The following is a 25282-nucleotide window of genomic DNA, read 5'->3' on the forward strand; positions in this document are numbered from 1 at the left end:
AGCATCTAGGGAGGGGTATAAACAATTCCCATTTTTCAGGGTGAGACCCTTCATTCTGACTGAAAAGGATGGGTGTAGAATCCACAAGAAGATGGGGGAGTGGAGTAGTACACTCTGGCGGGTGATAGGTGAAAGCAGGTGAGGGGGAAAATTCCTTCTGCAACTATTTACCTCTTATCTATCACCTCCCAGCTTCTTACTTCATTTCTCTCGCCCATCCATCCACCTTCTCCCTCATCTGGTGTCACCTACAGTAGCACCTCGTACTCCCTCCTCTCCCCCACCTTATTCCAGATTTTGCCACCTTTCTTTCCAGTCCCTTACGGAGGGTCTTAGCCCAAAATGTTGACTGCTTATTCCCTCCATAGGTGTTTCCTGATGAGCTGAGTTCCTCTAGTGTCACTTTGAGTGTGAAACTCCACCTTTGCTCAACGAACCTGGTCACTGAATTGATGCACACCAGGAACCAACTCCAAGTGTTGGGTTACGGCTGAGTGTGGACTGACTTTGGGCTGGCTGGTATCGGCTCAGTTTTATGAGGTAACATACACTCAGTGGCAACTTTATTAAATATGTCATCATCATGTGCCATGTCATATGACATTGCCATCATGGTCTATGACTGTGATTGTTCTTGGAACAACAGGAACTGCTGACCTCCTAATTTTTGTCAACCCATAGCATTCTCTAGAGTTTACAGAGAACGGTGCATTAAAAAAAACAAAAAACTTCCAGTGAGCAGCAGTTAATGAGAGAGGTGAGAGGAAAACAGGCAGACTAGTTCAAGCTGACAGGAAGGTGAAAGTAACTCAGATAACCACACATTACAACTGTGGTGTGCAGAAGAGCATCTCTGAATGCACAACACATCAAGCCCTGCAGTGGATTGTCTACAGTAGCAGAAGATTATGAATAGGCACTGTGTCCACTCTGTTAGGTATAAGAGGTCCCTAATAAAGTGGCCATTCAGTGTACTCCCATTCATCCATTCTAATCTCATGAATAAATCAAGGTACTGAAAAATTCTGTAGCATTGTTGTAGTCAGGTATTTTTAGAAGGAATGCTTAGCTGGGGATGAACCAAAATTCACAAAATTAATGAAAGCTCCATGCCAGCACGCTGTAGGAAATCCCTCATTACTTGTTTATACAAATGCAAATTTCTCTACAGATCTCAGTAATACCACCCTCAATTTGTAAGTCGACCCATACATATTGAAGCCGGCCGGTGGTGAAATTGCATCCGCACCGGACTGTGAGCCAAGTGGACCTAGCTCCAAATCTGTTCAGCTCCTTGCACTCTTTCCATCTGAGAATCGAGCTAGCACTTCGGCCTTGTAAAAAACAGACAAATACTAAAGAAACGGCAAGGTTTCCCACCCAATGTGCCACAAGGAACACAACCATACACATTAAGGATGGTACCTCTGTATCCGTTCCATCTCCAACAATCTCTACAAGTGGTATACATCAAATTCTCTAATCTCTCAGGATCTTGATCTACACCTTTGTTGTGCTAATGGATGAAAATCAAGCATTCCTATATCAGACAAAACAGTCCTATAGTGGGCCAATAGGATGGAGTCAAAGCAGGACATTGCATCAAATTGTCATGGATTACAAAGCAACAAGAATTCAGGCAGAAGTAGTGACTTGCAAGGGAACTGTGGACAGAATTGATCACCTGTGTGGAGTCAGAGTGAAGAATATGAAGAGATGTCATAGGTCATCGCTAAGGATTAAAGTTCATTTTCACTTTTAAATCTTCTTATTAATTATTATTGAAAATCAACAAAAAAATACATTAAAGTAGTCAAATCAACATATCAATAAATGCAATAAGAGTTAAACTATCAAATAACTGATTAACCAAGCTAGACAGTATACCAATAATAATAAGAAAAAACAAAATGTCAAAACTATTTTTTTTGGAAAAAAGAAATTAAAGTTGTATGACATTCTGAATGCAATGGAATCTTTATCAGTTCATCATATTTAACTTTTTTTTATTTTTAAGATTCAAGATTGTTTACTGTCATTTCCTGTCCGCAAGAGTAAAGGAGAATGAAATAACTGTTACTCCAGATCTGATGCAGGACAATAAAAAGTACAATAAGATAATAAAAATAAAATATATAATAAGTACTGTATAAATACGTAAGTTAACTTCTGTACATAGATTGATTGTATGTCCATAAAATGATGCTAGGCAGTGGAGTGTCTGTATATGAAGTGACAGATAGGAATTGATAAAGTCGTGGTGGTTGGGGTGTGGAGGGATGGATTAGTGGCTGGAAGTGTTGATCTGCCTTACTGCTTGGGGTAAGTAACTGTTTTTGAGTCCAGTGGTTTGAGCATGGTTGCTATGTAACCTCCTCCCTGATGGGAATGGGACAAATAGTTCATGAGCAGGGTTGATGGGACCCTTCATGATGTAAGTGGCCCCTTTCCGGCACCTTTCTGCGCATATGTTCTTGATCCAACCATGCAGGTGCCGGTGATGTGATGACAGTTTTGACTACCCGTCGCAGAGCCTTCCTGTAAACCACTCGCAGTTTCCGTACAGTGCAGTGATGCAGCTTGGTAAGATGCTCCGTATTGCACATCTGTATAGATGAGTATAGTCCACCTTTCTACAGCCTTATCAGAAAATAGAGGTGTTGACAGATTCAGCATGGTAACACCCATTAACCAATTAATATACTAACCTGTATATCATCGGAATGTGAGAGGAAATTGGAGTACCCAAAGAAAATTTGCACAGTCACAGGGAGAACATAAAAGTTCCTTACAGTCAGCGGCAGAATTGAACCCAGGTCACTATGACTATAGTAATGTTATGTTAACCGTTACACTACTGTGTGCTGAGATAATTTATAGGTCCTCAGTCAAAGTCACTGAAAAACATTAGCCACGCTTAAACCCTCAGGCCTGGTCCAGTGGGATTCCATTAATCCATGCTGCCTCAACTCAAATACAGATCCTAATTATAACAGTCTTTTATCTTTCCCTGTAATATAGATCCAATTAATGCATTCACCCTTGATTCCACACTATTCTTTCATATTTTATTCATTCATGGGAGGTGAATGTTGTGAGCGATACCATTTGCCCCTGGATTGTGAAGGCAGAAAAAACATCTACAGTGATGGTATTGGAGTTTCCCCACAGCCACACAAGAGTCAGAATCAGGTTTCTTATCACCGGCAAGTGTTGTGAAATTTGTTAACAGTTCATTGCAATATACTATAAATTATAATAACAAATATGAAAGCAAGAATGCAATGGTGAATCTTTATAAAGCACTAGTGAGGCCTCACGGAGAATTGTGAGGGGTTTTGAGCCCCTCATCTTAGAAAGGATATTCTGAAACTGGGGAGGTGTCAAAGTAAATTCACGAAAGTGATTCCAGGATTGAATGGATTGAATGGTTATCAATCACAATTGTGATTGATAGCTCTCTGGGCCTGTATTCACTGGAATTTAGAAGAGTAAGAGGTGATCTCATTGAAACCTGTTGAATGGTGAAAGGCCTCTATAGAGTGGATGTGGAGAGGATGATTCCTATGGTGGGAGTGTCTAAGACCAGAGGACACAGCCTCAAAACAGAGGGGCATCCTTTCAGAATAGAGGCGAAGAGGAATTGCTTTAAACTGAGAGCGATGTATCTGTGGAATTCGTTGCTACAGGCAGCTGTGGAGGCCAAGTCTTTATGTATATTTAAGGTAGAGGTTGATAGATCCTTGATTGGTCAGGGAGGTTGGGTCTGAGTGAAAAAATGGATCAGCCATGATGAAATGGTGGAGCAGACTTGATGGGCAACTGGCCTAATTCTGCTTCTATATCTTATGGTCTTAAAGTCTAAATATAAGAAGTGTAAAAAGAGAACAAAATAGTGAGATAGTGTTCACGGCTTCATCTGATGTCGAAAGGGAAGAGTTGTTCCTAAAAGGATGACTGTGTGGCTTCATGCTCCTGTACCTCCCCACTGATGGCAACAATAAGAAACGGGCATGTCCTGGATGTGGGGGCGGGGGGGGGTGGGGGTGGTGGTTCTTAATGATCTTAATGATCGATACTGACTTTCTGAGGTACCGCCTTTGAAAAGCTCATGCAAGCTTGATTTGATTTAATTAACCGAACTGGACAACATATCGATGCAGTTATAAAGAAGGCAAGACAGCGGCTATACTTCATGAGGAGGAAAGAGATTTGGCATGTCAACAAATACACTCAAAAACTTCAATAGATGTACCGTGGAGAGCATTCTGACAGGCTGCATCACCGTCTGTTATTGTGGGGGGGGGGCTACTGCACAGGACCAAAAGTAGCTGTACAGGGTTGTAAATCTAGTCAGCTCCATCTTGGGCACTAGCCTACAAAGTACCCAGGACATCCTCGGGGAGCAGCTTCTCAGAAAGGCAGTGTCCATTATTAAGGACCTCTAGTACCCAGGGCATGCCCTTTTCTCACTGTAACCATCAGGTAGGAGGTACAGAAGCCTGAAGGTACATGCTCAGTGATTCAGGAACAGCTTCTTCCCCTCTGCTATTCGATTCCTAAATGGACTTTGGACACTACCTCACTTTTTTTTAAAAATATACAGTATTTCTGATTTTTGCATGTTTTTAAATCTATTCAATATATGTATACTGTAATTGATTTATTCATTCATTATTTTTTTATTTTTTTTTCTCTCTTCTACATTATGTATTGCATTGAACTGCTGCTGCTAAGTTAACAAATTTCTCGTCACGTGTCGGTGAAGATAAACCTGATTCTGATTCTGAAGGTTATTAAATTGCTTTTGTGGGATTGAAATTCATGTCCATGGATAAATAGAACAGAATTCTAGCTGGTAGACCTCATCTTTGCCTCAAGGGTTTGCCGTAGACCCTTGACAAGGCTTCATGAGTATCCGCATATTCAAAAGGAGATAATTTCTTTTATCACCTTCTTTCCTCCAATTTTGTTGCCTTCAGTTTGATGAATGGTGTTAAATTCTTTGCTTCGTATTTCATTGATGAATATTTACTTCACACCAACTGGCAAGCAATTTTCAAGGTATAGAGAGTGAAATGTTTGCCTACTTGTGATTCAATAATGTGAGATTGAATGCCGCCCCAATTTATTCCCGTGATGGAAACCCATAATGACATGGAGTGCTGTCGCAGGAAAGCAGCAACCATCATCAAAGACACTCCCCGGCCACCATCCTGGCCATGCTCTCTTCTCATTGCTACCATCAGGAAGAAGGTACAGGAGCCTCAAGACCCATAGCACTGGGATCAGGAACAGTTATTACCTCTCAACCATCAGGCTCTTGAACCAGAGGGGATAACTTCACCCAACTTCTACAAGACAAATCTCAAGGTTGTATACTGTATGCATACTTCAATAATAAATTTACTTTGATCTTCTCTTGCCCCATCACTGAAATGTTCCCACAACCTATGGACTCACTTTCAAGGACTCCCACATCCCATGTTCCTGATACGGTTGCTTATTTATTATTATTTTCCTCTTTTTGAATTTGCACAATTTGTTGTCTTTTGCACACTGGTGTTTGTTGTTAGGTACAGTGATTCTGTTGTGTTTCTTTGTATTTACTGTGCATTCTCACAAGAAAATAACTCTCCAGGTCGTATATGGTGACATGTAGTATATAGTTTCCTTTGAACTTTGAACTAAACAAGAAGCTGTGCAAATTACAACTGAACAAGTGTTAAAACGGTGAGCTAACCGAACAGTGCACAGGCACTTTGTACAGACTTTCAAGTGTTAAAACTCACTAACGCAACAGTCAAGTTGATAAGCCGACGGAGAAGTGTGCAGACATAGACCAGTCACCCAGGCTGAACATGGCTCTTCAAAGCCCAGCTCTGTACAACCTTTCTGTTTGTGCCTGGGAACCAAGGTCACCGAGCATACCAAGACAAGATAAAGATGCAAACCAAGGGTTCTGGGACAACACTTACTATTGGATAGTTATTTTACTAATTCACAACTATTATTGACCTTTAACACTCGGATTTAATTGCCTATTAACGCCTGAAATACAGTATCTATTATGATTGGTACTTAAATTTGCAAATGATGGATTCAGAAGTGCACAAGGCATAAAGTCAATTTCAGCATAAAAATGGCAGTTCATTGTTCAAACTTCAGAGCAGTGTGGTGACAGGGACCAGGCTGTTCTCTTTGTACATGGGCAAATACAGTATGATTAAGGAATGAGTGCGAGTTGTCAGAGTCGAGTTAATCGGGCGAGGACAGAGGCAGCAAGATGAAGGCGACGGTCAACATGAGCAAGGAACCAGCAAGCACAGGCTGGGAAACACCTGCATCAGTGCCTTAGACATCGTCACTGGTATTTGTACAATGGCCCCAGTAGAGGCAAAATCCAATCAATATTTAGCTCAATGTTGCAAAGATTTATCATTCACCAAAATGTAAATACAATTGATGCTCCAGTCACTCATGTCTGTAAACCACCTTTCACGGTTCACCACAGCACTACAGCTCTCTGTTGCAAAGTGAGGAAGATGAACACCTCCCTATTCACCAGGGTCTCACTGACATAAGATCATTAGACACAGGAGCAGAAATAGGCTATTCGTCCCATTGAATCTGCTCTCCCGTTCCATCATGGCTGATTTATTATCCATCTCAACCCTCATTCTCCTGACTTCTCCCCTTAACCGTTGACGCCCTGACAAATCAAGACCTATCGAGCTCCACTTTAGATATACTCAATGACTTGGCCTCCAAGCCATCCATGCTAATGACTTCCATGCAACATTGAGCCTAAATACACCCAATGACCTGGCCTCCACAGCTGCCAGTGGTCACAAATTCACCACCCTCTGGCTAAAGAAATTTCTCTGCATCTCTGTTTTAAATGGACGCCACCTCTATCCTGAGGCTGTGCCCTCTCATCCTAGTCTCGTCCACCATGGGAAGCATCCTTTCCACATCTACTCTGTCTGGACCTTTCAACATTCGAAAGGTTTCAATGACCTACCCCCCTCCCCCATCCTTCTAAATACCAGAGAGTACAGACCCAGAGCCATCAAACATTCTTTGTGTGATAACCCTTTCATTCCTGGAATCATCCTTGTGAACTGCCTCTGGACCCTCTCCTCATTACATAAACATGTCCTCTTCTCATTGCTACTATCAGCGAGGAGGTACAGGAGCCTACTTAAATATTTTAGGAACAGCTTTTTCCCCTCCACTATCGGATTTCTGAATGGTCCATAAATCCATGGACACTACCTTTGTTCTCTTTTTGCACTACTTAATTACTTCTTTAAATATTTTTAAAATTGTAATTTGTAGTATATTTTATGTATTACACTGTACTGCTACCACAAAGCAACATATTTCATGACATACATCAGTGGTAATTAACCTGATTCTGAACTATCATTTATAATTCTCCATAACAACTCGGGCTGTGCTGTAACTAAAACAGTGTCCTTACCTCTTCCAGAGCCCATAGTGAATCGACCAAGGGTCTGATCTTCTTTTGGTTGTACAGGGATATCAGCTTATCCATCACCGCTTTCACCTTGGCCCCTCGGTTTTGCTTGAAGAGAAGGTTAAGCAAAGAAAACCCGGCAATGACTTTGTTCTCTTCGTAAAGCTTTATGGGGTTCACCTTCTCAACCTGCCACCACTGCAAAGAGAAGATTTCATTCTCGTTATGTCCGTTTCGAAGCCATCCGCCTGTATCTGCCTGGATTTCTTGAAATCTCTCCTTTTACATTGCTTGTTTACCTATTTGCTCTCTCTTTGCACAGCTTAGTTATTTGTATGTATTTCTTATTATAACTTAGTGATTTTTATGTATTACACTGTACTGCTGTCAAAAAACAACAAAGTTCACGAAATTCTGAATGTCAGTGACAATAAACCTGATTCTGATTCTGCTTTTGATTTTGTTTCTAATCCAACATGGCTACAGTCTAATGAGAACCATCCCAGTACAAAAGGTCTATGATTTAACAAGCACAGCCTTACCATAGCTATGAGTTTCTGGTAATAACCTAGCCATTATTTTAAATGGCATGGTATAACAAAAACAGTAACACCTTAATGAGATATAAGTATACTATTGCTACAAATAGGATAGGACACAGTTATGACTTAATTTTTACAGGACTAGTACAGCCATGATTTAACATAGAAGCGACAACATAGCTATGATTTAATGACTTCCAGAAATAATGTGGCTGTGATGTAATGAGTGTGGTTAAGCATGGCAATGATTTAGTGAATCCAAGCGTACTAACGTGTGGTCCTGACAAGCTGAGCCAAGGTTTTGGGGATGAATGTCAACAGGGAACATAATATCATGGGCTGCATTTTGTGTGTTAAGCAAAGTCAGGGTTGAAACTCCTATACTCATGGAATACACAGGACTGAAACAGGCCACTCGGCTCATCCAGTCTATCCTGGTCCTTGTTCTCCACACGACCTCTCACTCTCCTGATCCATCTCTTCCTAGCAGCAGATTTTTATTCTGTTCAAATTTGCCACCAAAACTGTGACTTCCATGTAAATGCACGTTTGTGTTTTGCCCCACCACACAAAACACATCCCTCAGATCTCTTACAAAATTTCCCCTCTCACCTTAAACCTCTAGCCTCCAGTTTCAGCCTCGCCCCTGCCGTGGACTCTATCTATACTTCCTGCTGCCTCAGTAAAGCTGCCAGCATAGTCAAAGACCCCACTCACCCCACACATTCTCTCTTTTCCCCTCTACCCATCGGGCAGAATACATAAAAGCCTAAAGACACATACTACCAGGCTGAAGGACAGCTTCTATCCCACTTTTATTAGTATCTTGAATGGGCCTCTTCTACAAGAAGGTGGTCTCTAGGCTTCACAATCTACCTTGTTATGACCCTGTACCTTATGGTTTACCTGCACTGCACTCTTTTGGTAGTTTTTATACTTTATTCTGCATTGTTATTGTTTTACCTTTTTCCAGCTTAATGCACTGTATAATGATTTGATCTGTACTAACAATATGCAAGACAAGATTTTCACTGGTTCTTGGTACATATGACAATCACAAACTGGAATTTGGAATGCTTTGAGCAAGTAAAAGGCCTTGAGAGTAGATAATAACGAAAAGCATGCTCGTATGGGGATGGAAATGATGATGTTCAGGAGCAGGCACTAACTGCTATCTTCCCCATAACAAAATACTCAGGTTGCAACTGGTGTTCAGAGGCAGAGATAAAGACACGAAGAGTGAGAGAGAGGGGGAGAGAGTCAGAGAAAAAGACAGAGAAATAGAGAGAGGAAAAGAGAGACAAAGAGAAAGAGCGAAACAGAAACAAAGACTAGAACAGACTGTCAGTCCCTCCGGCACTGTTTAGATTGGTTGATAAGTATTATTTTGTTTCCTTCACTACCTCATTAATCATTTTTCTTTTTTCTGCATTTTAATCTTTATATTACTCTCATCAAGTCATCTCATATAAACCTTTAATATGTCTACAGTGTCCCCTTTGTCTGTGGATATCTCTTGCAGCTGAATCATGAAAGAACAAAAAATCAATTTCAAAGCATTTTTATTACATACCCATTCTAACCTCTCTGTCTTTGGTACTATACGCTGGAAGAAAAGCACCTCATCTTCTGACTGGCCGTCTAGCTCAACCATTTCATATAAACACACATCTCAGCTTTGATTCATACACTTCAACTATTCCTTTTCTTTTTCTTCGTTAAATAGCATTTGTCTGCTCCGATGCGTGCCTCTCCCACACACACTTCCGTAACTCACAGGTCCATGCCTGTCAGAGTCGGCATGCACCAACACCAACTGTGAGATCAGAGTCTCGCTGGTGCCCACTCCATCACAGACCTTCCCCTTCATTATCTCTGACCCTCGCTGTAATTTAAAACCTCCACTTCCGGCTCTAGCCTGGTCCCGACACAAGGTCAGCGACCTGAAACAGTTGCTCTGCCTCCTGCTTTTCTGCTGACTTCATTATTTTATATCTTACAGATGCTCTGTCCCAGTAAAGCTCTGCGCAATACAATTCAAAATGGGCCAAACAGAGAGCAAATGAAGGATTTTGATATGCTCTGATATTTCACCACACAAATGCTGCAAGTCTCCGGTAATGTAGCAATGGAGTTTAATGATTAGCATTTTGTTATTCCACTGCACTTGAATATCAGAATTATTGCAGTTTCCTGTGCATCATTGTCTTTATTCAGCATTACCCCTGCTCATTGGATGTGATTTTTTTAAATTGGGCGAGCATCTCCAACAATTATATTGGAGAGGGTCCCAAAAGGTTCATGATAATGATCCCAGGAATGAAAGGGTTAATATACGCAGAGCATTTGATGGCTCTGGGCCTGTACTCGCTGAACTTTACAAGGAGTGGGGGGGAATCTTAAAGAAATTTATCTTCCATTGAAAGGCCTAGAGAGAGTGAACATAGGGAGGATGTTTCCTAGAGCGGGGGAATGGAGGAACAAAGACCACGCCCTCAGAATACCAGGGAGTCCCTTTAAAAGAGTGATGAGGAGGAATTTCTTTAGCTAGACTTACTCACCTATCACCTTTCAACTTGTACTTCTTCCCTCTCTCCCATCTTCTTATTCTAGCCTCTGCCCCCTTCATTTCCAGTCCTGATGAAGGGTCTCAGCCCAAAACATCGACTGTTTATTCCCCTCTGCAGATGCTGCCTGACCTGCCGAGTTCCTCCAGAATTTTGTGTGTGTTATCTTCAGTTATTTGGAAGCCCCAACAATGTTGGGTGCTTAGAGTGGGAAACTTAGATGTGTTTACTTGAAAGTGAAAGGAAGAGAAACAAGTGATAGAATTTAGGGCTCTGGTGTAATATAGTGGTTAGATTCCTGGACTAACAGCAATATCACTGGACTAGCAATGGAGAATCTTCAGTTTGCATCGTTCCACGGCAGTGAAGGAATTCAAACTCCGGTTTAAAGAGGTTAGGGGAAGGGGTGGAGCAAGAGCTGGCAAGCGATAAGTCGGTGCAGCTGAGGAGGGTTCGATGGAAGAGGGGAGTGTAGAAATAGCGACAGATATCGGAGGAGTCTCGGCCCAAACCGTCGACTGCTCATTTCCCTCCATATTTGCTACCAGACTTGCTGAGTTCCTCCAGCATGTTGTGGGGTGTTGCTAGTGAATGGGAGGTTTTTCGATGGAGCTAAGAAAGGGCAGCAGATGATGTTATCTGATGAGAGAGGAAGACGGAACATGGAACCAAATAAAGGCGGCTGATACAGTGGGGAGAGTGGACCCAGTGGGAGGGTTTTGTGGGTGATCGGCAGATGGAGTGGGTGGAGAAGGTCAAACACATGCTATGTCCGTGCCATAATGTGTGGTGACACTTGCGGGCTACCCCAGTACATCCTTGGAATGTGTTGGTTGTTAATGCGTATATGTTTTGATGTATCTTTGATAAATAAATCTGAATCTGAAACAGGGTGATGGGCTCTGTGAAGCAGGATGGGTGTCAAAGGAACCGAACAAATTAAGAGGAGAGAAAAAAGAGAGAGAGGGACCAGGTTACGTGATTTTTTTCTCTCATTCTAATCTCCTAATTTCTACTCTCACCTCCTCCATTTGCCAATCACCACTCCTCACGTGGAACTACCTATCATCTGCCAGCTCTTGCCTGACCCTTTGGCCTAACCTCTTTATATCAATGATTTCTTTTCTTTTTTTCCAGTCTAAACTGAGGGCCTCGATACAGAACATGTTGCCCGAGCTATTGAGTTTTTTTTTGGCAAGGTAGGCTGACACCTTTCTCCGGCCTACTCCAGGATCCGACAACGTAGTCAATTCTTAACTATCCCATACTTACTAGGTAGCCAGGGATGGTCAATAAATGCCAGCATTGTCAACCATTTCCACATTCTGTGACTGAATACATGCTCTGAGAGGTAGGATGAGATTAATATGGAGAACAAATTTTATCTCTTGATAAAATGGCGGAGCAGACTCGATGGGCCGAATGGCCGACTTCTGCTCCTTCGTCTTATGGTCTTATGGACAAACACCAGCAGAAAGCAGATGGGCTGAATGGACTACCTTTGGGTTGTAAAGTTGGATACAACCTTACAAAATTTGGAGAGTTGATCATTGCTTCCGTCATCTCTCAGCCAATCCAGTGCCATTTCAGAAAGAAACCTTTCCAGAATGTAAGTGGAGGAGGACATGAAGGTCAAACAGATTACAGTTGCTATGTTTTGAACAAAACAGTGAATTTATTTTTAATATAACAAGATAGGGAAAGAAAGAGTAACAAGAAATCTAGGAGAGGAATGTTGCAAGATGAGCATCATCTGAGGGGGAGGAAAGGAATTTTTGACATTCCAGGTCAAAATCTTTCCCACTCCCTCACAGACGTTGCCCAGCCCACTGAGATCCTCCAGCAGATTGTTTGTTGCTCCAGATTCCGACATCCCGCAGTCTGTTGTGTGTCCACCTGGAGAGAAAGAAGTGGGACGTGGAATCATAGTAGGACTACCTCAAAATAACCAGGTTGTGATGGAGTAGATACAGGGCCGACATTTCCCCTGATGTCTAAAAGTCTTCTCAAAATCAACAGCTGATGATTCAGGAAGAGTGATGAGAAGGAATGTCTTCATCTCAGTGAGCTTTTGTAATCGTCCACCCAGCCGAAGGCTGAGCCACTGAACCCACTCAAGACTGATCAACAGGCTTTTAAATGTTAAGAGAATTAGGACATATGGGTCCATACAGGAAAAGGGAGCTTAGGTGTGAAAAGATAAAGCCATGATCTTACTGAATAACAGAGGAGCAAGGACCTCCTCCTGCTCCCATTCCACACATCATGTTTTGTACTACAGGCGATGGTCAGTACTATGATTTTTTTCGCGTGATGTTTGCAAACACTTTCAGAGTAACACTAATGAGGCAACGCCAAAGAAAAAGGAGTTCCCAATATCTGTCCGTGTTTCAGGTCCAGTCTAACCATTGCTGAGTCCTGTACCAAACTGTAATCTTTGACAAAAGGTCAGCACCTTTTCTAGAGTTAAATTTGTTCATTGATATTATTCAGAGATAGAGCGCAGAACTGGCCCTTTCAGCCCAATGAGCTGCGCCCCCTGGCAGTGCACCTATTTAACACGAGCTTAATTGACCAACTAACCTACTAACCCATACGTCTTTGGAGCATAGAAGGAAACCCATGCAGTTCATGGGGAGAATGTAAAAACTCCTTACAGACAGCACTGGAATTTAAGTCTGAACTCTGGATCTCCCTGAGGTGTAAGAGCATCGCACTAACCGCTATGCTACTTTGGCGCCCAATGTGTACCTAGTGAACCAATGGCAAAGAGAAAGAGTTCCCCAATATCTCTCAGTGTTGCAGATCAAGTCGAAAGCGTTGTTGAGTTATCCACAAAATCCTTGACGCAAGGCCAGCGTTAAATGTCACACTTCACAGCACAGTGGAATAAGAAAATGTTTAAGGGGTATTTAGGGGGTGTTTATCTACTGCAGTTGAACAGCTAAAATACAAGCACAAAGCAACACAGCGCACAGACAGATACACATGATGCACAGCATGCTAATATCTAAATTACTCGATGGTTTTCTTTTTACTTACTGATTTTGCAAAGCTGAAGAAGCTTTTAGTCTCCCCGGTAACCATATTTGATGAGCCTGGAAGTTGGTGAATACACTTTTGTGATGCTTGCAATGGCTCAAACAGTCTTTAACATTAACATAATGGCACAAACTGTTTACTATTTAGATTTTGCATTTCTCAAACACGCCAGTGCTTTTGGAGTGGTAGAACTTACCGTACAAGATGTAAGTGCCGAGGGGTTTCAAGAGGCCAAGTCCCTTACCGGTATTTTCACCACATAAGCAGTCCAGGACAATATCCACTCCATCTGGAGAGATCCTGAAGATGAACCAAAGATGGATCACATTCCAAGGCATTCTTTAACATCCCAATCTACCTCGTTGTGGCCCTTGCCCCTTATTGGTCCACCTGCCCTGCACTCTCTCTATAACTGCAACACTGTATTCTGTATTCTATTTTTCTTTTTATTATCTCACTTACTATCTCAGTATACTTAAGGCTGTCTGGGTGGCACATCGTATAAAACCCTGATTCTTCTGCATATGGAGTATTGCACGTAGTCCTAGTCAGCACATCACACAAAAGATGTGGAGGATGAGGAGAGGATGTGGAAGAGCCACCAGGAGAGAGATGTCAGAGCCAGTGTGCTCCACCGGGGGCAGTGTGGCACAGCATCCAGTCTGGAGTCAGTGCTGCCCCCAAGTGTTCAGTTGGCAGAAGTCAAGCTGTACTGAGTTTGACTGCAGATTTCTGCGGCATTCATGGACTCAGGGTCTGGACTGTTTTTTTTTGCTTGGCTGCTTTTTTATTGATATCTTACATGTTCTTGCTATCTTGTATGTGCTATGCATAGTTTGTACTGTGTGTGACTGTTGGTAATGAGTTTTGCACCTTGGCCTCGGAGTAATGCTGTCTCATTTGGCTATATTCATGGGCATTCATGTATGGTTGAATGATAATTAAACTTGAAGTGAACTGAATTGAAGAGGTTCACCAGGATGTTGCCTGGATTAGAGACAATTAGCAATAACAATATTTGAGGCAGATTTGCATTGTCTTATCTGTAGTGTTAGAGGCTATAGGGCAACTTGATGGAAGTATACAAATAATAAGAAGCATAGATAGGATAGTTGGGTGGCGGGGTGGAGATACATCTCTTACAAAGGAAGTGTAAGGCTCTCCTTCCCTCTGCTAGCCTGCAGGTCACCCCTCGTGCAGTAACTACATAGCTCTCCAGGAGGAAATGTCTCATACTAGAATATATAGATTCAAGATGAGAAGGAGAAGGTTTGAAGGAAATGTGCAAATTTTTTTTTAAACTGAGTAGAAGCTTCCTGTATTGCCCTGCCAGGTGGGATGATGAAAGCAGTTACAACAGCAAGGTTTAAGTGGCATTTAGACAGACACATAAAAAGACAGAGAATGGAGGGATATAGACCATGTGCAGGCAGATGGAATTAGCGCAGACTGGCATAATTATCAGCACAGACGTTGCAGGCCAAAGAGCCCAATCCTGCACTGTACAGTTCTGTTCTGCATAGACCTCAGACCCTCAGGTTTATGAACTCCTGTCACACTGCAAGCTGACTAAAGACAGTCTCCACACAACTGCGGTTTGAAAGGTTCAAACAAACTCAAAGTGCAAAGTATTTTGACAAGGTTTTTTCACACTTTTTATCAGTATCAATCACTGATTCTGTATCTTTTATCTCCATGTGTTTCCACACCAGAATAAGGTTTACAAGGTTAGCTGGCTAAATGTATATGTGCGGCTTCAGAATAGTATTAAAATTAAACTCTATCTTTCCAGGTAGGGGTCTATTGTTATCGGGGAAAATCTGTACTTCCCTTGACCGTAGCTGTAAATCCCACTCCTGGCGTGCAAGTTATTCATCACTTAGTTTCAGATTGGTTTGAAGAAAATATTGAAAATATGTGAAGAACTATCCCATGATTTATTTGACCAATATTACACATCTGTGTTTGCTCTGGAACTGTGCAAACAGATGTTTTTATATTTTTAAGCACTGAACTAGAAACCCTTTAAAGATTGACACAGGAAGAAGCCACTGAGACCATAGTGCCCATGTTAACCAAAAAGAGAGTATTCAAGACTAATCCCAAATTACACTGGTCGTATTGATATGGGTTATATTAAAGCTACTTTTGAAATACAACTGATACACCTTTCAGTTGTGGATTCCTGACCAGCAAACTATCCTCATGAGAAGATTTTTTTCCTCAGTTCCCCTTAAATCCATCCACTCATTACCTTAAATCTATGCTCCCAGTTTTTGCCCTCTCTGCTAAGGGAAATAGACCCTCCACTCTATCAAAGCCTTCCACAACTTTTACCATGAGCCCACACACACAGAAATCCACAGCGGTCAATTAATCTATCAGCATATCTTTCAGATGTGTGAGGAAAACTGGAGTACAACTAACAGGGAGAACATGCAAACTCCACACAGACAGCACTAGAGGTCAAGACTGAACCTATATCCCTAGAAATTAGGGCATGGTCACCATCACTGTTATGTGCCATGTCGTATGACGTGTGCAATCATGGTCTTTCCATGACCATGATTGTTCTTGGCAAATTTTTGTACAGAAGTGGTTTGTCATTGCCTTCTTCTGGGCAGTGTCTTTACAAGATGGGTGACCCCAGCCATTATCAATACTCTTCAGAGATAGTCTGCCTGGCATCAGTGGTTGCATAAGCAGGACTTCTGATATGCACCAGTTGCTCATATGACCATCCACCATCTGCTCCTATAGCTTCACGTGACCCCGATTCCGGGGGTGGGGGAGGTGGTGAGGGAGGTGAGAGACAAAGTAGATGCTACATCTGCTACATCTTACCCAAGGGTGAGCTGCCGGCTAGTGGAGGTAAGGAGTGCTTAACACACCTTTGGTAGAGACATATCTACATATCTCTACCCCACCACCACCTTCTCCAAGCCATTCCTTAAAAGATGAACTTTTGATCTCCAAGTCTGTCTCATCATGGGCACGGCAGCGTAGTGAAATTCCCGAAGGGCAGATCAATAAACTGGAGATACAAGTTTAAATCCGATCGAGGGAGCTGCAGAATTTAAATTCAGACTGATATAACCTGCCATTGTTTCCTTGAACCAACCCGAAAAGCTAAAATGTTACTTCACACTATATTTATTTTTCTTTCCCTCAGCTTGCACTGGTATTGTTATGTTGTTTTCTTTTCCAACTGTGTAAGTTCTGTGTAACACATGTAAGGTTATGTTCACTTATGTTTGCAACGTACTATGCTGCTGAGGCAAAAAGCTGATTTTCAAGGAATTTCTTCCCTGCCAATAACAATAAATTTGAACTCAAATGAGTTTTTTTTCCAAGGACAACTTGCTTCAGTAACAGGACTTATTATTGTCCTGTTGGTAGGGGAAGTGGCCTTCATTATGTTAGGAAAACAAGTTGGGCAGGCCCTGGTGCTCAATGGTCTGCTCAGACTCACTGGGCCAAATTGTATCTCTCTATGACTCTAATACCCTGACTGGCCAAATGGGGCTTCATAATGCTTCAATGACTCTAAACTTCCATCTGGATGGCCCTGGGAACAACTCAGTCTGAGGGCAATTAGGGAAGGGCAGTAAGCATTGACTCCAAGAGCAAACTCCATATCCAATGAATGAAAGAAGTCGCTTCTGTTGCAGACTGTGGTTGATGAGATGACCTCTCACTGGGTGGTTGTCACATATGTACCGTAAGCGCCTCTCAAACTGGGGCTCCCTCATTGTAACTCCAAGTGGGAATCTGGCTAAGGACAGGAATCATTACCACAATCTGTCCCGTGCCAAACCACTTAGCCACCAGCTGAACATAAAGCTTTTCCCAATAGGCCCAGCCTTGGTAGAGAAATGCTGTTGAGGATTTCTTCAACGGCTTCCCCACTTGAGTTGCCTTACCTTTTTACATCCTGCACATAATCAGCGTTCCTGTCGATGAAATGAGTTATGGTGTCCTTGATGGCTTCGTGCTTGAACGAGGAGGCAGTTCCAAACACTGTCACATCTGGAATGGTGGAGCAGAGCTGAGCCACAGCTTGACCCTGAAACAAACGCAGTCAGATCACACTTCAGTTGGGTTATCGTCCAAAAGCTGGAAGTCAAAGGGAGCAAACATTCCCCAAAGCACGGAGCCAGCCTCAGAACCAGTCAATGGTTAAATTCAGGGTGCTTAGCAGCCTTGTGCCAGCAGCTGTATCCAGTGAGCTCAACGAAACATACATCAGTGATAATCTCAGAGGTCCAAGCACAGGATCAGAACAATACCATAGTCCAACAAGGGGACAGGGCACCATTCGAAATGGCATCCTTCAGAGGACAGAGTAAGCTAAGTCCCATCCACTCTATCAGGGAGATAGCGATGTGCTAGTGGCAAAAGTCACAAGGTAGAGCAGGGCATTGTCAGAAAGTATGGTATCATGGTGCATAGCATAATGCTTTATAGTACCAGTGACCCGGATTCAATTACTACCACTGTCTGCAAGGAGTTTGTATGTTCTCCCTGTGACTGCCCGTTGGTTTCCTCCTGGTCCTCTGGTTCCCTCCCAAAGGCCAAAGACGTAGCAGTTGGTAGGTTAATTGCTCATTGTAAATTGGACCATGATTAGGCTAGGGTTAAATAGGTGAGTTGTTGGGCGGTGTGGCTCAAAGGGCTGGAAGGGCCTATTCCACGTTGTATCTCAATAAGCCTGGGCCAATATGTTGTCTATATTCCACAAGTCCTATGAGTTGTGCAAGACATTGGTGAGACCACACTTGGAGTATAGTGCACAGCTTTGGTCACCCTGTTATGGGAAAGACATCAGCAAACTGGAAGGAGAGCAGAGAAGGCTTGTGTTTGGATGTTGCCTGGGCTCGAGGGCCTGAGCTACAGGGAGAAGTTGGGCAGGGTAGGACTTCATCCCTTGGAACATAGGAGATTGAAGGGTAGCAGTGGTTTTGAGGTACAAATGTGGGCAAATGGGACTAGCTTGGTGGGCACTATGATTGGCATGGACATCGGGCTGAGGGCATGTTTCATTCAGTATTTATCTTTTTGACTCCAAGATGAGAGTGGATCCCCTTTACTCACTGATGCTAACCACAATAAATCGGAGACATGATGTTCAAAGACCCAAATGCTTTTTTTTTGGTTTGTTCCTCCACAGCTACACATTGGCTCAGGTGTGCTGCATGTTAAACAACCAGCACGCATCAACCAATTCACACTTTTTGCAAAGGAGTGGATGGAACTGCCAAGTTCTACCGAGTACTGGGCCCTGGGGACTGCTTGCCTTAAAGCTAGGACTGCATGCTTAACGCACCCAAGTACCTTTCATTGGCTTCTCCACTACAGGTACTGAGTTGGCTGTGTGACTCCGACTGTGTGGCTGAGCGTGGATCAGATTCCATCTATAAATTTGCTGATGATACAACCATTATCGGAAGAATCTCTGATGTAGACAAGAGGGCATACAGGAGTGAGATATACAAGCAAGTGGAGTGGTGTCACAGCAACAATCTTGAACTCAATGTCAGTAAGACCAAAGAGCTGATTGTGGACTTCAGGAAGGATGAGGGAACACGAACCAATCCTCATAGAGGCATCATAAGTGGAGAGAGTGAGGAATTTCATGTTCCTGGGTGTGAAGATCTCTGGGGATCTAACCTGGTCCCAACAAATCAATGCAGCTATAAAGGTGGCAAGGCAGCGGCTATAGTTCATTAGGAGTTTGAGGAGGTTTGGTTTGTCACCTAAACCACTCGAAAAATTTCTACAGGTGTACCATGGAGAGCATTCTGACAGGCTGCATCACTATCTGGTAAGGGGAGGGGGCTACCGCACAGGATCAAAAGAAGCTACAGAAAGTTGCAAAATCAGTCAGCTCCATCTTGGGTACTAGCCTTCGTAGTATCCGAGACATCTCAGAAAGGCGGGGTCCATCATTAAGGACCCCCATCACCCAGGACATGCTCTCTTCTTATTGTTACCATCAGCAAGGAGGTACAGAAGCCAGAAGGCACACACTCAATGATTCAGGAACAGTTTCTTCCCCACTGCCATCCAATTCCTAAATGGACATTGAACCCATAAACACGACCTCACTTTTGTTAGCAACACACATAAAAGTTGCTGGTGAACGCAGCAGGCCAGGCAGCATCTCTAGGAAGAGGTACAGTCGACGTTTCAGGCCGAGGCCCTTCGTCAGGACTAACTGAAAGAAGTCCTTCTTTCTTTTCAAGAAAGGAGGGAGAGAGAAAACAGGGAATTATAGACTGGTTAGCCTAACGTCAGTGGTGGGAAAGATGCTGGAATCAATTATAAAAGATGAAATTACAACACATTTGGATAGCAGTAACAGGATAGGTCCGAGTCAGCATTGATTTATAAAGGGGAAATCATGCTTGACTAATTTTCTGGAATTTTTTGAGGATGTAACTATGAAAATGGACAAGGGAGAGCCAGTGGATGTAGTGTACCTGGACTTTCAGAGAGCCTTTGATAAAGTCCCACATAGGAGATTAGTGGGCAAAATTAGGGCACATGGTATTGGGGGAAGAGTACTGACATGGATTGAAAATTGGCTGGCTGACAGAAAACAAAGAGTAGCGATTAACGGGTCCCTTTCGGAATGGCAGGTGGTGACCAATGGGGTACTGCAGGGTTCAATGCTGGGACCGCAGCTGTTTACAATATACATTAATGATTTAGATGAAGGAATTAAAAGTAACATTAGCAAATTTGTTGATGACACAAAGCTGGGTGGCAGTATGAAATGTGAGGAGGATGTTATGAGAATGCAGGGTGACTTGGACAGGCTGGGTGAGTGGGCGGATGCATGGCAGATGCAGTTTAATGTGGATAAATGTGATGTTATCCACTTTAGTGGTAAGAACAGGAAGGCAGATTATTATCTAAATGGAGTCAAGTTAGGAAAAGGGGAAGTACAATGAGATCTAGGTGTTCTTGTACATCAGTCACTGAAAGCAAGCATGCAGGTACACCAGGCAGAGAAGAAAGCTAATGGCATGCTGGCCTTCATAACAAGGAGAATTGAGTATAGGAGCAAAGAGGTCCTTCTGCAGCTGTACAAGGCCCTAGTGAGACCACACCTGGAGTACTGTGTGCAGTTTTGGTCTCCAAATTTGAGGAAGGACATTCTTGCTATTGAGGGAGTGCAGCGTGGGTTCACAAGGTTAATTCCCGGTATGGCGGGACTGTCATATGCTGAAAGATTGGAGTGACTGGGCTTGTATACACTGGAATTTAGAAGAATGAGAGGGGATCTGATTGAAACATATAAGGTTATTAAGGGATTGGACACGCTGTAGGCAGGAATCATGTTCCCGCTGATGGGTGAGTCCAGAACCAGAGGCCACAGTTTAAGAATTAGGGGTAGGCCATCTAGAACGGAGTTGGGGAAAAACTTTTTCACCCAGAGAGTGGTGGATATGCGGAATGCTCTGCCCCAGAAGGCAGTGGAGGCCAAGTCTCTGGATGCTTTCAAGAAAGAGATGGATAGAGCTCTTAAAGATAGCGGAATCAAAGGTTATGGGGATAAGGCAGGAACTGGATATTGATTGTGGATGATCAGCCATGATCACAGTGAATGGTGGTGCTGGCTCGAAGGGCCTAATGGCCTACTCCTGCACTTATTGTCTATTGTCTATATGCTGGTGATATTAAACTTGATACCCCCACCACCACCTGAAAAGATTGTACATTCTCCCCATCGCCATGTGGGTCCTTCCAGGATCTCCCATGCACCAAAGATGTATGAATAGAGTTAACGAGTTGTGGACATGCAATGGTAGTGTTGGAAGCATGGTGACACTTGTTGGCTGCCCAGCATAATCCTCGCAAATTTGAGTTGATGCAAACAACACATTTCACTGTATGTTTCAATGTACATGTGATAAATAAAGATAATTCCATCCATCTTGATGGTTGGGTTGGGTCATACAAGTTGGGAGGTGCAGACAGAGTAACTTGGTGAATCAATCGCATCTTCTCTTGTGCATATTTGTTGGGGAAAATTAACGTATTCAGAGATGGCATAGTAGCCTAGCGGATAGCGAAATTCTATTACAGTATCAGCAAACCAGGTTCAACTCTGTCACTGTCTTTAAGGAGCTAGTACTTTATATTGACCATGTAAGTTTCCACTGGGTGCTCTGGTTTCCTCCCACGTTCCAAAGACGTACAGGTTAGCAGGTTAATTGGTCACATGGTTGTAAATGGATAGCACGGGCTGGTTGGTCCAGACCAGCCTAGCACCATGCTGTATTTCTAAATAATATTAATTATATTGGTGCTCCATTCAGGGCCTCAAACAGACCTTCCAGGTGAGGCAAAACTTAACCTACGAATCTCCTGGGGTCATCTATTGTATCCAGTGACCCCAAAGTGGTGAGAACCATCATAACTTGAGGGATCACTTCATCGAGCACCTCCACACTATCAGCTACAAGGTGGACTTCCCGGTGGCCGAACATCTTAAGTCCTATTCCCCTTCCCGTTCCAACATGTCAGTCCTGGGCTTCCTCTTGTGCCAAGATGAGGCCACCTTCAGGGTGGAGGAGCAACACCTCATATTCTGTCTGGGTACCCTACAACCTGATGGGATGAATATCAATTTCCAATTCCAGTAAATAAGTTCCTCTATTCCCCACTGAGATCTTTAACTTTTTCCCACCTGTCTATCACCTGCATCCCCTCCTCCTCCCCTTTCTGCTACTGTCCACTCTCCTGTCCTATCAGACTCTTTCTCCTCCAGCCTTTGACCTTTCCCACTCACCTGGCTTCACCTATCAGCTTCCAGCCAACCTCTTTTCCCTCCCCACAGCTTTTTATTCTGGCATCTTTCCCTTTGCTTCTCAGCTCTGAAGAAGGCCTCAGCCCGAAATGTTGACTGTTTATTCATTTCCATGGATTCTGCCTGACCTACTGAGTTCCTCCAGCATTTTGTGTGTGTGTGTGTGTTGTGCTGGATTTCCAGCATCAATGGACTTACTTGTGTTTATATAATAAATACGATGGTGGATGGGTGTCAATCAAGCAAGCTTTGTCCCAGATAGTGCTAAACTTCAGAAAAGCTGTTGGAACCACACTCGTCCAGGCAAGTGAGGAGTATTTCATCAAAATCCTCACTGGGCCTGGTAGATCGTGAAAGAAACTTCTAGTGTCAGGTGGTGAATCATTCTCTGTAGGATACCCAGCATTTCAACCTTGGTTGTCACCTTGTGATAGGTGTTAATTAACAGCATGGAAAATTAGCATTCAGAAGTATAAAGTCTCAATTAAAAAGATTTAAAGATTGCCTCATTTTGTCACATGTACATCGAAACATACAGTGAAATGTGTCGTTTGCGTCATTGACCAACTCTGTCCGAAAATGTGCTGTGGGAGGGGGCAGCCCACAAAGGTCACCATGCTTCCAGCGCCAACAAAGAATGCCCGCAACTTACAAACCCTAACTAGAGCATCTTTGGAATGTGGGAGGAAACCGGAGCACCTGGAAGAAACACTCAAAGTCATAGGGAGAATGTACAAACATGGGGTGGTGTCGTAGCGTCGTGGTTAGCACAACGCTTTACAGTTCAGGCCACCGGGGCACAATTCTGGCTGCTACTTGTAAGGAGTTTGTACATTCTCCCCATGACCACGCGGGCTTCCTCTGGTTGCTCCAGTTTTCTCCCACAATCCAAAGACATACCAGTTGGTAGATTAACTGATCATTGTAAAATTGTCCCGTGATTAGACTAGCATTAAATCAGGAGTTGCTGGGCGGCACAACTCACACGACTGGAAGGGCCTACTCCACGCTATATCTCAATAAAAAATTACTTTTTAAAAACTCACGACAGACAGCACCAGGAGATCTTTTTCATTAGATTTTTAAAATATAAAATTTAAAGAAAAAAATTGTTTTCCAACTCCTTTCTCTCCATCTAATAATGACTTGCATCTTTTTATTCGCACCTTCAAATTGAATTCGCCCAGTTTACGTAACTCTCAGACATATATATATATATATATATATATATACAGACAATGGAGGAATATAGCTGTGAGGACATCTTCAGGAGGCAGTACCTACAGAAGCTGACATCTATCACTAAGGACCCTTGCCATCCAGGACATGCCACCTTCTTATTATTACCTTCAAAGAGAGGGTGCAGGAGCTTGAACTCTTAACGTTTTAAGAACAGCTTCTTCCCCTCTGCCGCCAGATTTCTGATTGGTCCATTACTCTTTTCCATCTCCGACTCCCCATCCTCACCACATTCTACAGAGGTTGTATTGAGAGCATTCTGAGCATCACTGCCTGGTTCGAAAATTCCACCACCTCAGATCGCAAGACGCTACAGTGGATAGTGAGGTCAGCTGAGAAAATCATCAGTGTCTCTCTTCCCGCCATTACAGACAGTTACACCACACGCTGCATCCGTAAAGCAAACAGCATTATGAAGGACCCCACGCACCCCTCATACAAACTCTTCTCCCTCCTGCCATCTGGCAAAAGGCACCGTAGCATTCGGGCTCTCGTGACCAGAAATGTAACAGTTTCTTCCCCCAAGCCATCAGACTCCTCAATACCCAGAGCCTGAACTGACACCAACCTACCGCCCTCTACTGTGCCTATTGTCTTGTTTATTATTTATTGGAATGCCTGCACTGTTTTGTGCACTTTATGTAGTACTGGGAAGGTCTGTAGTCTAGTGTAGTTTTTGTGTTGTTTTACGTAGTTCAGTGTAGTTTTTGTATTGTTCATGTAGCACCATGGTCCTGAAAAACATTGTTTAATTTTTACTGTGTACTGTACCAGCAGTTACGGTCGAAATGACGATTAAAAAAGTGACTTGAAGTGACTTGATTATTTTTTTGTAACCTATAGTAGTCTTGCTCTGTACTGCTGCCACCAAACATAATAAACCAGATAATAAACCGGATTCTGATTCTGACAACATTGTGGACCGAAGAGCCTGCCTACTATTTTAGGCTCCATGTCCGCCCTTGTGTAAGAAACTTATGATTCATGTAATCCGATTGCTTTGAGAGATACCCAGCTGCTTTCCTGGTTCATTCTGCCCCGTGCCCCTCGCTGCAGTGGCTGAGAGCTCAATGCACAAGTACAGAAACAGCCTGCCAATGGTACCGATGGTGAAGGGAAATCAAATAATTGCAGATATTGGAAATCTGATACAAAAACAGATTGTTGCAGGTAATACTCAGCAGGTCAGGCAGAAAGAGAAATAGCAAACGCTTCAGTTGAAGATACTTCATCAAAACTCAGAACTAGAGAAAACAGGCCCTTCTGCCTCCACAAGCCACCTAGTTAACCTTAGCCTAATAACAGGACAATTTACAATGACCAATTAACTGACTAACCAGTACGTCTTTGGACTGTGGAAGGAAAGCAGAACACTTGTAAGAAACCCACCCGCTCACAGGAAGAATATACAAACTCCTTGCAGAGGATGCTGGGATTGAACTCTGAACTCCGACGCTTTGGGCTGTAGTAAGGTGATACCAGGAATGTCACTTTCTCTGGCTGTTAAAGAAAGGCAGTTAAAGAAGGCGAGAAAGAAAAATGTAAAAGCTGTGAAATGCAGATCAGGGCTGTAGAAAATACCCAGCAGACT

At 43.0% G+C, this 25282-nt stretch overlaps 1 protein-coding gene across 1 annotated transcript in view; it reads right to left on the reverse strand.

The window, feature by feature from the left end:
• vat1l (vesicle amine transport 1-like) overlaps positions 1 to 25282 on the reverse strand; it is a 195018-nt gene that overhangs the window by 96384 nt on the left and 73352 nt on the right. The window contains exons 4-7 of the mRNA XM_063067511.1: positions 17558 to 17700; positions 13831 to 13934; positions 13635 to 13690; positions 7487 to 7681 (exon numbers count right to left, since the gene is read on the reverse strand). Of these exons, the coding sequence (XP_062923581.1) occupies positions 7487 to 7681; positions 13635 to 13690; positions 13831 to 13934; positions 17558 to 17700 (498 nt within the window). The remainder of the gene's footprint in view (positions 1 to 7486; positions 7682 to 13634; positions 13691 to 13830; positions 13935 to 17557; positions 17701 to 25282) is intronic.

This window comes from Mobula hypostoma, chromosome 14, assembly GCF_963921235.1.
Source record: "Mobula hypostoma chromosome 14, sMobHyp1.1, whole genome shotgun sequence".
NCBI classification, from domain to species: Eukaryota; Metazoa; Chordata; class Chondrichthyes; order Myliobatiformes; family Myliobatidae; genus Mobula; species Mobula hypostoma.